Source organism: Thunnus albacares, chromosome 5, assembly GCF_914725855.1.
Source record: "Thunnus albacares chromosome 5, fThuAlb1.1, whole genome shotgun sequence".
Taxonomy (NCBI): Eukaryota; Metazoa; Chordata; class Actinopteri; order Scombriformes; family Scombridae; genus Thunnus; species Thunnus albacares.
The window spans coordinates 33,117,087-33,131,678 of record NC_058110.1 but is presented as its reverse complement, the minus strand read 5'-3'; the positions used below and the strand labels follow the sequence as shown (position 1 = coordinate 33,131,678).

The 14,592-nt window shown below is 38.9% G+C and overlaps 1 protein-coding gene across 2 annotated transcripts; it reads right to left on the bottom strand.

The window, feature by feature from the left end:
* Positions 1–2,550: 2,550 nt before the first annotated feature.
* On the bottom strand, positions 2,551–13,795 carry cxxc1a (CXXC finger protein 1a). 2 transcript variants are annotated; one of them, XM_044350491.1, is made up of 15 exons: positions 13,642–13,795; positions 12,410–12,564; positions 12,177–12,277; positions 11,889–12,037; positions 10,851–11,006; positions 10,534–10,716; positions 10,362–10,463; positions 10,063–10,280; positions 8,788–8,995; positions 8,587–8,697; positions 7,577–7,626; positions 7,384–7,480; positions 6,570–6,722; positions 4,627–4,781; positions 2,551–2,830 (listed from the first exon to the last, which is right to left on the bottom strand). In XM_044350491.1, the coding sequence occupies exons 1-14, from the start codon at positions 13,642–13,644 to the stop codon at positions 4,635–4,637; spliced, it is 1,833 nt and encodes a 610-aa protein (XP_044206426.1). In that variant the 5' UTR covers positions 13,645–13,795; the 3' UTR covers positions 2,551–2,830; positions 4,627–4,634. The 2 variants fall into 2 exon arrangements, with proteins under 2 accessions (XP_044206426.1, XP_044206427.1); XM_044350492.1 differs by having other exon boundaries at positions 4,639–4,781.
* Positions 13,796–14,592: the final 797 nt, after the last annotated feature.

Genomic DNA, 14,592 nt, shown 5'->3' with positions numbered 1-14,592 from the left:
CAGCCTGGGTCTGAAGACATCTACATGACAGAAGACCTTCGACTGCGCTGCGGCCTGACATGCACAAAGGCGCGAGGGCACGTTCAACGCTCCTTGCAGCTTTCATTTGTTCAGTTTTTGGTTTACATGTGGCATTGCTATGGTTTGCTTGTGGCTCGGATCTGGCAAACAGGAGTGAACCGTCCAAGTGCCATCATTCCATGCGGTATGCGGGCCACATGAAAGTGACGAATGTGGGCCAGATATAGGCCACAGCAATTTTGCCATCTGGGCTGTGTCGTATATTTGCCAGAACTGGCCCAGATTGTTGTAAAATATTTGGGCCATATGCACCATATCATATCCGGACCATTTTAGGCTCACTTCCAGATTAGTCAGTACCAATTGTGCCACATCTTTACCTATAGTGGCCCAATACTGTTCAACCATATTTAGGCCATATTCACCATTTCAAATATGGGCCATATTAGGCTCACACCCTGATTAGCCAGTGCCGGCTGTGTTGTATATTTTCCAGAATGGGTCCAGATATGTTTAAGATAACCGTGCCACATTTGCTGCACCATATGTGGGCCACTTTTGGTTTACACCTACATTAACTATTGTCGACTGTGCCTGATCTTTGCCAAAGGTGGCCCACATTTGTTTTGTGATATTTGGGCCATATTCACTATGTATCACATGGGCGACTTTAGGGTCACATCCAGTTTGCACATCGCCAAGAGCAACACACCTTTGCCAAAAATGGCCCACATTTGTTTTGGGATATTTGGGCCATATGTGTTATTTTACAGATAGGCCACTTCAGGCTCACACCAATTTTGTCCGGGCCAGAAGAAGGCCAGCAGTGCCGTATCATTGCCTGAAGTGGCCCACTTCCATATTCTATCTGGGAAGTTACCTCAAACTTCTTCTCTTTCCCCAAAGAGGATCACACCAGCCGTAAAGTGACTTAGAATATAAATCCTTCTCCCTAGATTGAGTCCATTGGCAGAGACGTGAAAGACACACTCAATGACCTTAAGAGACTGTTGCCATGCAGACAAACAGTCTATTAAAAGTAATTAAAATTTATATTTACCAGTTTCAGAAAGGAAGCCATTTCAAGGTACAAATGTGGGACATTTAATCTGTAAATTTTCTAAAATGATACACTGAAAATGTTTGATTTTAGGTTAGTGTAGTCAGGGTTGTCCTGAACTCAAATATGTTAGCATTTGTAAGGTTTTTTTCTTCCGACCCAAAATGAAAGAATAAAGTAATGTCCCTCATCATTTAGTGGTATGTTTCAATTTATAAGGGAGACATATAACATGCTTTATGCTTCCTGTGACTATAATCCAGTTAATCTAATTTCCATATATGTTTTCTGTATATGCCATGGATGTATACTATACTCTGTGTATTGTATTTGATGTGCTCAGGTAGAATAATGTCAGAGCCTCTCTTCAGGTAAGAGTTTCATACTGCAACACTTGTCTTTGGAAATTGAGACATCTGACAGAATAAAGTCGCTGACTCTTTGTTTCAATGCATTTACCATGAAGGTATACGCATGCACTCCAAATTAGGGGCAGGTACCTGAGGACAGGCTGATTAGCAGGATGAGACACACCTGGGCCTGGTGTGCCCCATGTATAAAGTCAGAGAAGCTGCCGGTTCAGAGCACATGGAAGACATCAGAGCGATCCAGTCTGAAGACCAACAAGAAGTTACTGTTCTCCACAGACCAGGAGTCTGAATGAAATGAAATGAATTAATGAATCTGTATTGTTGTTTGCTCCATGTTCAATAAGAATGAATAACAATAATACAGTCTAATTTTGTTTTGTTTTTATAACTCCACTTAGTATAAACGATTTGATTTTAACATTTTTATTTTACAAGGACTAGAGAGTCTCCTATAAAACGAGAAAAAAAGTGGCAGAAATAATTAAACATCATCAGCTTTTAATGAAGCTGATTTAATCAAGAAAACTTCATCCTAATAACACTAAAATTATCATGTAATTACGTGATATTTATCTTGTAATTACATGATAAGGCTATATATGTTGCAATTGGGAAAAATATCTCATTTACAATTACAATTTCTCAATTACAAAATTCTTATTTTTGCAATTACAAGATCTTTATTTTGTTTGATCTTGCAAGATTTGTTTCTCATCATTACACGCTATAAGTTTGAGAACTTCTAATTACAAGTGTCTTGTAATAACAAGCTCCATATCACATAAATATTGTAAGATTATCTGTGTTATCATTTAAACATCTTGGTTATTGTTTCTCTTTGTAAATCCTGTACTATGTACATTTTATGTCATTTGCTTTATTTATTTTCATTATGTTGATATTTTTTAAACATGAACTTGAAATGAATTGATGAATCTGTATTGTTTTTTTTTCCATGTTCAATAAGAATGAAAAACAATAACAGTCTCATTTTGTTTTGTTTTTATAACTCCGGTTGAACAATTTGATTTTAACATTTTTATTTTATAAGAACTAGAGAGTCTTCTATAAAACAAGAAAAAAAACTGGTAGAAATAATTAAACATCATCAGCTTTTAATGAAGCATCAGTTTGAATACAACAACATGAAGAGAAACAGAGAGCAGAGAGCAATAACATGATCAAAAGATACAAAATAACACTGATAAAAAATGACAGATATTTAAAAAGTAACAATAAGAACAACATCAGGATAAAAACTAAGTGCAATAAAAACAGAATATTAAAATTTTAGCTGCATTTAGTGTTCTTGTTATTTTGTCCATCTCTACAGGATGAGCGACTGTGACATCAGAAACCTTTCACTCAGCCAGCTTACCTACAGAAACACAGGTGGAGCGTTTTGTAGTGTTTTGCAGTGGATTGTGGGTAGTGTAGTGTTTCTCAGAAAATTAGAGGTCACTGGTGTGTTTCTTTTAAGAAGCTTCTGAAGTCTGCAGCAGCATTTAGAGTCATTTCTCAGCTTCATTACTGAGTCGAACTGTAGTGTTAATACTGTTTGTTTATTGATGAGCATCCACATGTGGACATAAACACTGTGTTTACTTCTGATTATTAAAAACTCCTCCTACACGTCATCTGCTGGTTTACCTATGTGCTGCATGGAGAAGAAACTCACAGTTTCAGTGAGCATGAAAACCCTAATTTCATTCCACTAAAAAAGAAAAAGATGGACACATTGCATAATTATGTGTCACGTTTCTCATAATTATGACTTAATGATCTTAATTCCAAATCACAAGATCCCGCCAAAATAATAAGACAATAATCTCATAATTATGATATACTTACTTTCATAATTACAAGATCTTTGTTTCATTATTACAAGATGTGTATCTCATAATTATATGAAAACTATGCCATAATTATGAAGACATTATCTTCTAATTACAAGATCCATATCTCATACATATAATCAAAGTATTTCAAGAAAACTAAATCCTAATAATACTAAAATTATCTCATAATTACAAGATATTTATCTTGTAATTACATGATAAAGCTATATATGTTGCAATTAGGAAAAAACCTCATAATTACAAAATTCTTTTGTAATTACAAGATCTTTATTTTGTCTGATCTTGCAAGATTTGTTTCTCATCAATACACAAAATAAGTTTTAGAGCTTATAATTACAAGTGTCTTATAATAACAAGCTCCATATCACATAAATATTGTAAGATTATCTGTGTTATCATCTAATTACAAAATATTTCATAATAACAAGGAATCTATAACATAATTACAGTGAAATTATTTCATAATTACAAGATCTTTATCTTCTGAAGATATACATCATATATATCTTACAGTGTCGAAAAAATCCTATTTTTAAGATTCTTGACTCAAAATTACTGTATTTTACAATTATTAAAAAACACTCAAGATTATGATATAATTACAAGGTTTGTATCTAATAATTAGGGAAACTTTATCTTGTAATTACATGATCCATATTTTATAAATATGTGAATTAGTATTTTATAATAGGAAGAAAACTGTCAAAATTACAAAGAAATTCTCCTTGTTATTACATGATGTATATCTTTTAATTACAAAATAAATCTCATAATTTTAAGATCCTTGTCTCAATTAACAGATCTTATCTTGCAATTTTATCAAAACCTAGTCAAAATCTTCATAATTGTAATTAATGACACAGTCCTTCTCTTACCATTATTTCATATTTGCAACTGAACTATCTAATAATTTCAAGATCTTTGTCTTATTACAAAATCTTAATACTATCTTGAACCTGATTATGTATTTAAAACATCAGCTTGTTGTGATTAAAAGATTGTATAATAACGGTAAGATACAGAGATAAAGATCTCCAAATTATAAGATGCTTTCTCATAATTATGAGATTCAAATACGAAAGTTATAATTATGAGAGATTATGAGGTCTTAAATTTTTGTTTTTTGTTAAAGCTAAATGTTTTCCAAGTTCAGCCTCTGCTTCCCACAATGCATCTATGGATCACAGACTGAAATATTAAAACACACTTTAAAGAAAATACAAAAGACAATGATCCAGATATATCTGGGAGTGTATTTGTAGTCTGTTTTTCCATAAATCTCTCTACCTGTCTATGTTTCTCTCCATACTTCTACCTGTCTGTCTACCTGTCCTTGGCGGAGCGCAGGTCAGTGGTGATTGGGTCGTGCTGGATGGTCTGGTGCAGCATCAGAGCCAATAAACCGGCTCGATTCGTCATCGCCGTCCTCAGATTCCTCTCCTGCTCGAACAGCTCATCCAGCTTATACCACTGACAGACAGACAGGTAGAGAGACAGACATTAATGTCAAGGCCATGGACTTCAAATGTTCCCCAACAAATCAAAATTCTTTTTTTTTTTTTCCCTGAATTTGTTTTGTGGAAAGTCCCTGAACACTACAGTACCCATAAGCCTCAGTGACTGTTGTTATGGACAGCGGTGGAAGAAGTATTCAGATTCTTTATTTTAGTAAAAGTAACAATATAGAAATGTAAAAATACTCCATTACAAGTAAAAGTCCTGAATCAAAGATCCTACTTAAATAAAAGTATTATTAGCATAAGTATTATGAGCTTGATGTAGTTAAAGTATTGCAGTAAAAGTACATAAGTATTATGAGCTTGATGAAGTTAAAGTATTGCAGTAAAAGTAGTGGTTTGGTCCCTCTGACTGATATATTATTATATATGACGTCATTAGATTGTTAATACTGAAGCATCAGTGTTAGAGCAGCATGTTACTGTTGTAGCTGCTGGAGGTGGAGCTAGTTTACACTACTTTATATACAGTTAGCTAGTTTAGTCCAGTGGTTCCCAACCTGGGGGTCAGGCCCCTCCAAAGGGTCAGCAGATAAATCTGAGGGGTCGTGAGATGATTAGTGGGAGAGGAAAGAAGAAAAAATACAGTTCTGATACACTGTTTTCAGTTTTTGGACTTTGAACATATAATAAATGATCATTTGAACATTTATTGAAATGAAAGCATGTGAGAAGTTTAGAGGGAAAAATCACTATTTGGTGGAGCTGTTAACAACTCATAGACATGTGAAATGTGACCCCGACTACACACTGCTTTTTGTAAGACGTCAGAAGCCAAAAAGGTTGGAAACCACTGGTTTCATCTTTAACAATGTGTTGTATTTTAAAAGCTTGTTATATTATCCATTGTGTCAAATCTTCATCTGAAAAGTAACTAAAGCTGTCAAATAAATGTAGTGGAGTAGAAAGAACAATATTTCCCTCTGAAATGTAGTGGAGTGGAAGTATAAAGTAGCATCACATGGAAATACTCAAGTAAAGTACAAGTACCTCAAAATAACTTAAGTACAGTACTTGAGTAAATGTACTTAGTTACTTTCAACCACTGGCTATAGACAAATTTGTGTTGTAGGTGGAAGTAAACAAACCTCTATCACTGCGTTTAACACTGTAATGATTGTAAAGGATTTTACTTAATCTATCCAGGAGATCCTGTAGAAGCAATTACATGTTGAACATATAAAATAAAAGGTTATAATCCACAAACTAAATGTGTTCTAGCTTAAACTTTTCTGTTCTGTGATGTTATCAGCCGCTAAAACAACAAGCTGACACAAGCCTGTGATCCATTAAATCTGTTTGACTTTCATAAATCTCCATTAAATCCTCATGTTTCATTCTGAGCGGCATGCTGACAAAGGACCAACCAGGGACCACTAAAGACGGAGTGGTCTGCCTACACAGGGCCAACAGTGAGCTGCCACCCCACTAATCTCTGTAAGCTTAGTGCTCATGTATCATGTGTTTCAGATATGTATAAAATGATACATTTCTTCTGATTACAATGGCAGAAATCAGGAGATTGATGATTGAAAGTGCTTTCACATCCAGACTGTGGAGGTCGGAAAGAAGCTACATTCATGTTAGTTTTTCAAAATTTCCCACTCATGTTTTAAGACTGAAGAACTTCCACATGCACACAGACAACCTTCGTCTGTCCACCATGATGAACACAAACATCTCTGCTTTCACTGTGCTGCTACTAAAAGCTGATGTTAAAGTTTTGTTGAGAGTTCAGTACCACTCGGACTCTCTCAAGGTCGACCTCGGCACGGCGAAGTTTCTCCCAGCAGTAATGTTTGTTACACTTCCTCTTAGAAACCCGACAGAACTCTCCGGTGGGCTCAAAGACATCTTTAACCAGAGGACATCCACACACCTCGTCTGCTGGGACCTGAGGGACAAACAGTTTATGTTAGCTGGCTTTACTAAATTCTGTTTTAGTTTTTGTTGTAAGTTTCTATTGTGTATCTTTTCATATGTTGAGTTATTTCATTGTTCTGATCTTTATACTTTATATTTTGTTTTGCTTTTTCTCGTTTTATTGATCAATCTGATTTTAAATTGCTATTTTTTTATTGCTGCTGTTTTTGTGTGAACTGGAAGTCTAGAAACCACTTTGTGGAGGCTAATGGTAATCCAGATTGCTACCTAGCCACATTAGCTAACACATTTTTCCTATGGTTTCAGTCACAAAGCACCAATCATTATCAATGTGAATCTTTAGTTACTGTTAATTGTGAGAGAACACTATTGAAATGAAAAACAGGGTGGGAGCTAATAAAGTAACTAGCTTCATTAGCTAGTTTGGAAATGTTAGCCAGCCAGACTTTAACATTCTGTTTTCTACAAGGATAAACCATTTTCTCAGTTGTTCTGGCTCAGTCTCCAATAACAATCAGTGGTGTAAAGCAGGACTGGCAGTTAAAGGGCTCAAACAAGCCAAAAACACCAATGAGCTCAATATGAAACCACAAGAAGAGAAAATAACCAGCAGATAAACAGCATTTTGTGAACAAACTGTTGAAATGATGAGGTGATAAACTGAGTCGTACCTTTGGATCTCTGGAGTGTTCAGGACACAAAACCTGCAGCCGCTTACAGTATGTCTTACTCTGAGGGTTATACACATCACAGAACAGCCGGGTGGCTCTGAAAGACCGACGGACAAAGACAGACAGGTCTTACTCTAAGAGCATATAACTCTTCCAATGAAAGACAGACAGGCAGACAAACAGGCGTTCTTACCCCTCTATACGTGTTGGGTACATGGAACCAAACGATGTCTGACTCTCATACTGCGGACAGACAGAGAGTGAGACAGGTCAGTTAAATGTTTCACTTTACATGAAAGTTAAAACTTTGTGAACATTAAGCTGTTGTTGTTACTGTCTGTCATCATGTAGATGCTGTCATGTGCTAAATCACTAGTTGTGACGCACCTGATTTCTTGTGACCCTAAAGGAAGTGACACAACTGACTTTTGGGGACCCTAAAGGAAGTAACACATCTGACTTCTGGGGACCCTAAAGGAAGTAATGCACCTGACTTCTGAGGACCCTAAAGGAAGTGACACACCAGACTTCTGGGGACCCTAAAGGAAATGACACACCTGACTTCTGGGGACCCTAAAGGAAATGACACACCTGACTTCTGGGGATCCTAAAGGAAGTGACACACCTGACTTCTGGGGACCCTAAAGGAAGTAACGCATCTGACTTCTGGGGACCCTAAAGGAAGTAATGCACCTGACTTCTGAGGACCCTAAAGGAAGTGACACACCAGACTTCTGGGGACCCTAAAGGAAATGACACACCTGACTTCTGGGGACCCTAAAGGAAATGACACACCTGACTTCTGGGGACCCTAAAGGAAGTGACACACCTGACTCCTGGGGACCCTAAAGGAAATAATGCAACTGACTTTTGGGGACCCTAAAGGAAGTAACGCACCTGACTTCTGGGGACCCTAAAGGAAGTAACACACCTGACTTCTGGGGACCCTAAAGAAAGTGACACACCAGACTTCTGGGGACCCTAAAGGAAATGACACACCTGACTTCTGGGGACCCTAAAGGAAGTAACGAACCTGACATCTGGGGACCCAAAAGGAAGGGATGCTTCTGGGGACCTTAAAAGAAGTGAAACACCTGACTTTTGGGGACCCCAAAGGAGGTCATGCTTCTGGGGACCCACCTCTGTTTTCCTGCTCTTTAAAGACAACTGATGGACACAAGTGTCTTGACTCTGTTAACTGACCTTAGCATAGCATCTCTCCATGTGTCGCAGCGCCACCTTTGGGTTGATGGGATGACTGCAGGAAACACAGAAAATCTGAAGGTCTGTGTCATCACCATCACCTTCAGTCACCTGTAGACAGACAGAATTAAGAGATGAACAGATGAAAAGGCTAAAAGCTATATCTCTGTGTCTTTCTGTCCCTGTGTTACCGTCTCATACCTCCTCGTCTTGTTGGACTTGTTGCAGTTTGGCGTTGGCGATGATGCCTTCGAGCTCATGGAATCGTTTCTCCATCAGAGTGAGACGGAGCCTGGCCGCCTGCTGCTCTTTCCTGATTCGCTCCAGCTGTCTCCGCCCCATCTCCTCGGCAACACAGGGACTCTGCTGCCACTGCTGGATCCTCTGAGGGAGGATCTCATAGATACGACTGAAGGACAGAGAGACAGACAGTCATCCCTGTTTGTAGTTAATTTACATTGAGTAGTTACACTGAGTTGTCAGCAAACTGTTTAGTGCTATGTGTGGTTATTCGTAGATATTGTATTTTTGTATTTTTGATTTGTGTTTGATTAACTTACACAGTTCTGTTGCTGAATTTTGAGTTCAGTTCTGTTTTGTTGACCTCTCTAAGTTGATATTCACCGTTGATTTGTCTTTTTTGGGTTAAATAAAACCCACCTTTTTTTAACTTGAAACCCTCCATCCTGTGCCTTCATGCTTGGTCCCTAACAAGGTGTTAAAGGTGAGTTACAGGTTTTACATGTGTGTTACAGGTGTAACAGGTGTGTTGCAGGTATGTTATAGTTGTGTTACAAGCATGTTACAGGTGTGTTGCAGGTGTGTTTCAGGTATTACAGTGTGCTACCGGTGTTACAAGCATGTTACAGGTGTGTTGCAGGTGTGTTTCAGGTATTACAGTGTGCTACCGGTGTTACAAGCATGTTACAGGTGTGTTGCAGGTGTGTTTCAGGTATTACGGTGTGCCGCAGGTGTTACAGGTGTGTTAGATGTGTGTTTCAGGTGTGTTACAGGGGTTGTTGCAGGTTTTACATGCGTACTACAAGTAATATATGTGTGCTACAGGTGTGTTCCAGGTGTACTGGGTGTGTTGCACGTATGTTATATTTGTGTTCCAAGTGTGTTACAGGTGTGATGCAGGTGTTACAGGTGTGTTGTAGGTGTGTTACAGGTGTGTTGCAGGTGTTACAGGTGTGTTGTAGGTGTGTTACAGGTGTTACAGGTGTGTTACAGGTGTACTACAGGTGTGCTACAGGTGTACTACAGGTATGCTACAGGTGTTAGAGGTGTTACAAGTGTGTTACAGGTGTGCTACAGGTGTTACACGTGTTACACGTGTGCTACAGGTATGCTACAGGTGTTAGAGGTGCTACAGGTGTGTTACAGGTGTGTTACAGGTGTGCTACAGGTGTGCTACAGGTGTTACAGGTGTACTACAGGTGTGCTACAGGTTACAAACTGTGTGAGGAGACTCACTTGGCAGCGAGCTTCATGCCGCAGTCCTCTGAGCAGTATTTGGAGTTGACCCTCGCCAGTTCGACGCAGCCTGGACCCAGACACTGGCGCATAGCCCCACCCACTTCCTTAACCCCGCCCTCTCCTCCTCGCTCGCTGTGCCGCACACGCTCCCTATGGCGCTGCTTCGCTTTGTGACGACGCAGCTTCACCTCCTCTTTAGGAGCAGAGACAGACTTCTGCAGGGGACAACATCATCAGAGTGTAAATGACATCATCAGTGACATCATCCATCCTCTACTACTTAAAGAAGCTGTCACCTTCTTCTCTGTCTTCTTTTCTCGTCTTTTCACGTGCTTCACCTTCACCGCCTTCTTCCTCATAGAGTCTGACTGACCGTCCTCTTCCTCGCTGTGCCACACCTGCAACAAAACAACGCATCACACCACAGGAAGTCCCGGTTCTGAAAGCTGATTGGTCAGAAATACTCACCAGGTCTCTGTATCCGGCTGCTTTGTACTGCTCGTACAGCTCCAGCTCGCTCTCACTGAACACCATATCCTCCCCCTCCTCCTCCTCCTCCTCCTCTGTTTGATGCCCCGTCCCTTTCCTCGGGAGGCCCCGCCCTCTGCCGCCGCTCCGACTCATCTCCTCGTCTTTGACACGAAGCATCTTCTGCTCGAAAGAAACAACAACGATTTAATCAAATCAATTCTCAAAGAAAATAAATGAATAAACAAAATTCAGACAATATGACAACAACAAAGGAGGATAAGAATCACCGATCTGTGAATATTTTGATGACTCACCCGGGCTCGGACCTCACACTGCCTCAGTCGACACTTCTGTCGGATTTTGTTTGGACCTCCAAACTTCTTCATGTCTTTGCAGAAGTCACACTGAGCACAGTCCTCCGTCCTCAGACAGGCGTCACACTCACCGCACATCCGGGCTGAACGTTTGATCTGTACGACAAATGTCACAGAAATATCATATATATATATGTTATGTTATCAATACAGACAACAACCAGAAAATATTTACATTTCCTACAGAAGATTTGAACGTGCTGCAGATGCAAACACTGTAAACAGCTTCAAGTGTCTACAAATGTTCATTCTTCTCAGAAATTACTGTGCAGGAGTTTTCTTAAAGGAGCATAAGAGATGAAAACAGTTCTCAACTCAATTAAAAATCGAACTGTCAGTTAAAATCAGCAACCTTTTTAGTTGAAATGACAGACAGTGTGTGGACTGCATGTAGTTGAAGTGTCAGTTGGTGTGTAAGTGATAAAAGTGTCAGCTGTTATATAAGCAGTGACAAAAGTTGAAATGCCAGTTGAAGATTAAAAATCCTTAAAGATTCCTTATATAAACTACTGGTTAAATGAATCCACAGTAGAAACACACCATGGATGTATTAAGGAGAACTGTATACCGGACTCAAAGATGGCGCTCCATTCATTCTGATGAAAGTTGCTCTGTGGCCTATGAAGCCAAAAAAATCAGCTTCCGGCTTTGAAGAAATTACCCGAATGTTCCTCACGCTTTGTGATTTTTGGGCCCATTGAGCATGCTCACTAGAGACTTGCGCTGCAGACTTTCCAAATATTATCGGACCAAATGGATCAATTTCTGATAGTAAAATGAGTCATTTCACTCAGAAACATTTATTCATCAGCTCCTTTTCCAATGATTGTGTGCAGGAAAAATACTTTTTGGGCCAGTGTGGATCACATGACAGACCCGGAGGTTGTAATTACACGATTTGGTCACAATGTCAAATTAGCTTCACAGCCTGGCGTTGTTCATGGGGGCCTGAAACATACAAAGTAACTTCCTGGTTACCTGTGAGCCCCGCCTCCTGTCCATCTTGGGTTGGGGGGTGGAGCTCCCGTCTCCTTCAGGTTTGTCCTCCCTCTCTGGCTCCGCCTCATTGTCCTCCTTCTCCTTGGTCTTCTTCTGACGGTATTTAATCTCCAGAGACGAGTCTTTGTCTGCAGAGGACACAACAGACAGCTAAGAGACAACCTGCTGACTCAAACTGCCAGAAGAAACACATTAAATATCACCAGAGTTCGACTTGATATATTTCAGTATGAGCTTTAAGTGATTTTTGATATTGGGGACACTGACCTCTGCAGGACGGACAGTACCACACTCTGATGGCTTTAGCTGCTTTCTCTGAAACTCCGATACAGTCTCCATGAAACCACTCACTGCAGCTGTCACACCCTCTGACACACAGACAGGCTAGTGTTAACAGATGGATGGATGGATGGATAGATAGATAGATAGATAGATAGATAGATAGATAGATAGATAGATAGATAGATAGATAGATAGATAAATAGGATGAGATTTTTTACATCATGAAACAGTTGATGTCCGGTTTCCTGCAGACACAGTATACAGGAGCATTGGGGAATCCTATGGTAACCTTTCCTCTTCCTCCTCCTCCTCCTCCTCCTTCCTCCTCCTCTTCCTCCTCTGGACTTCCTCGCTCTGCTGCTGCCTCCTCAGCCTCAAACACAACAGAACAGACAGAAGAGGAACACAATACAGACAAGAAAAGTGTTGCAAAATCAGAAAACAAGAATGAACACCAGCGGTGGGAGAAGTATTTAGATCCTTTACTTTGGTAAAAGTACCAGTACAGAGATGTAGAAATACTCCATTACAAGTAAAAGTTCTGCATGAAAAATCACTACTACAGTAAAAGTACATTATTACTATTATTATATATGACATCATTAGATTATTAATAGTGAAGCATCAGTGTTAGAGCAGCATGTTACTGTTGTAGCTGCTGGAGGTGGAGCTAGTTTACACTACTTTATATACAGTTAGCTAGTTTAGTCCAGTGGTTCCCAACCTAGGGGTCGGGCCCCTCCAAAGGGTCAGCAGATAAATCTGAGGGGTGGTGAGATGATTAATGGGAGAGGAAAGAAGAAAAAACAAAGTTCTGATACACAAATCTGTTTTCAGTTTTCGGACTTTTTCTCTAATTTTTGATTTTTGCTGAAATATTTTGTAAGCCGCCAAAAAGTTTTGAAGCCACTTGTTTCATTTTTAACTAATTTTTAAAAGCTTGTCTTTGGACGGAGAGTAAACGGACCATTTTCAGAGTTTTTCTCTTGTTTAACCCGGACTAGGATCTACGGACCGTTTAAAACTCAGTTTCAGATTTATTAAACATATTTCTATCCATGAACACGGAAAAAAGGCGGATTTAGCCGTTTTTTCCTTAATATTTACCACATGAGACCAGGTCTAGACTTGTCAAACTGGACTACATTAACGCGGAGTCTCTTTATTTTTTCAGATTGATGAAATCTCTATTCAGTTCATAAAAACAGAAAAAATGGCGATTTCACTTTATGTTTCATATTTCTGTTTTCTTCAGTTCCGCCCGGTCAGTCTGTTGTTTCACTGTTAAACCAAACTCCGTTCATTCTTCTGCATTAATTAATCTGTTATTTCTGTTTGTGTTTGTGATGCTGCAGGATATTAAAAAATGAGTCCAGCTGCTCCGTTATTATTCTGCATCAGTCCAACACATCTGTCTGTGATCGTGACGACGAACATCTGTCAGACTCACCATGATGCAGCAGCGACAACAAACTGTCCTCCGGTTAAATCCTCATCAGGGTTCCGCTTTCATTTCACTTTATTCTTCATGCTTTTAAACATCTGCAGGAATCTCTTTGTTTCATCTTCATCTTCGTCCTCTTCTTCTTCTTCTTCTTCTTCTTCTGTGCGGGGGAAATAAAGCAGCAGCAGTCAGACAGGAGCCGCCGCAGCAGCGACACCTGCAGGACGGAGACTGAACTACACATCTGCCACTTTAATATGATCAATACATAATGAGCAACAATTGCCCAGGTTATGTCTGACATACACTCCCAAAGGCAAAAACATCTTTCCCCAGTTATTCTGGTGATAACAACAGATCTATAAGAGATTTTATTACATTACATGTGATTTCATGTTGGAACCAGTTTGTGGATGATATGCTATGAAATAAGGTTTCTACCTAATTGATACTTAATCACCAATTAAGTGAAGGAAATTTTTTTAAAACTCATTCATAAATTCTATCCATCTAAAAACTATGCTAAAAAGATTTAAGAGAAACGCTGGTGTGAATTGTAGTTTCTGTTATTTATTATTTATTTTTTCATCGCCCAAATGTGAATAAAATGTGTTTTCATTACTGAAAATATTGACGACAGTTTTATTTCACTTTGGAAGAATTTATTGTTTGGTCTCTTGGAGAATAATACAGAGAAAAACACTTATGTGTATATAATACAGTCTTATTATTATAATAATGGCTAAATTCTATATCCATAAATATAAATGTACAGGTAGGAAAACGTGCTTTACTGCCTTTAGTAAAGAGTTCAAACAATATAAAAACAAAAAGCAATTATAACTGTAACAGCTTGTACTGCGTTAAACATTTTTTATATAGATCTTCATCCCTCCAGCACTAATCTGTAAAGTGAACATTTTCTTTTACATTTTTAAACTTTTATTATGTGTATCC

Excerpts from the sequence above, each read along its gene's own strand:
- cxxc1a (XM_044350491.1), bottom strand. Across the intron at positions 12,038-12,176 it reads GTACTGTCCGTCCTGCAGAG|ACAAAGACTCGTCTCTGGAG; the intron begins GTCAGTGTCCCC and ends TGTCCTCTGCAG. Across the intron at positions 7,627-8,586 it reads TGGAGAGATGCTATGCTAAG|TATGAGAGTCAGACATCGTT; the intron begins GTCAGTTAACAG and ends GTCTGTCCGCAG.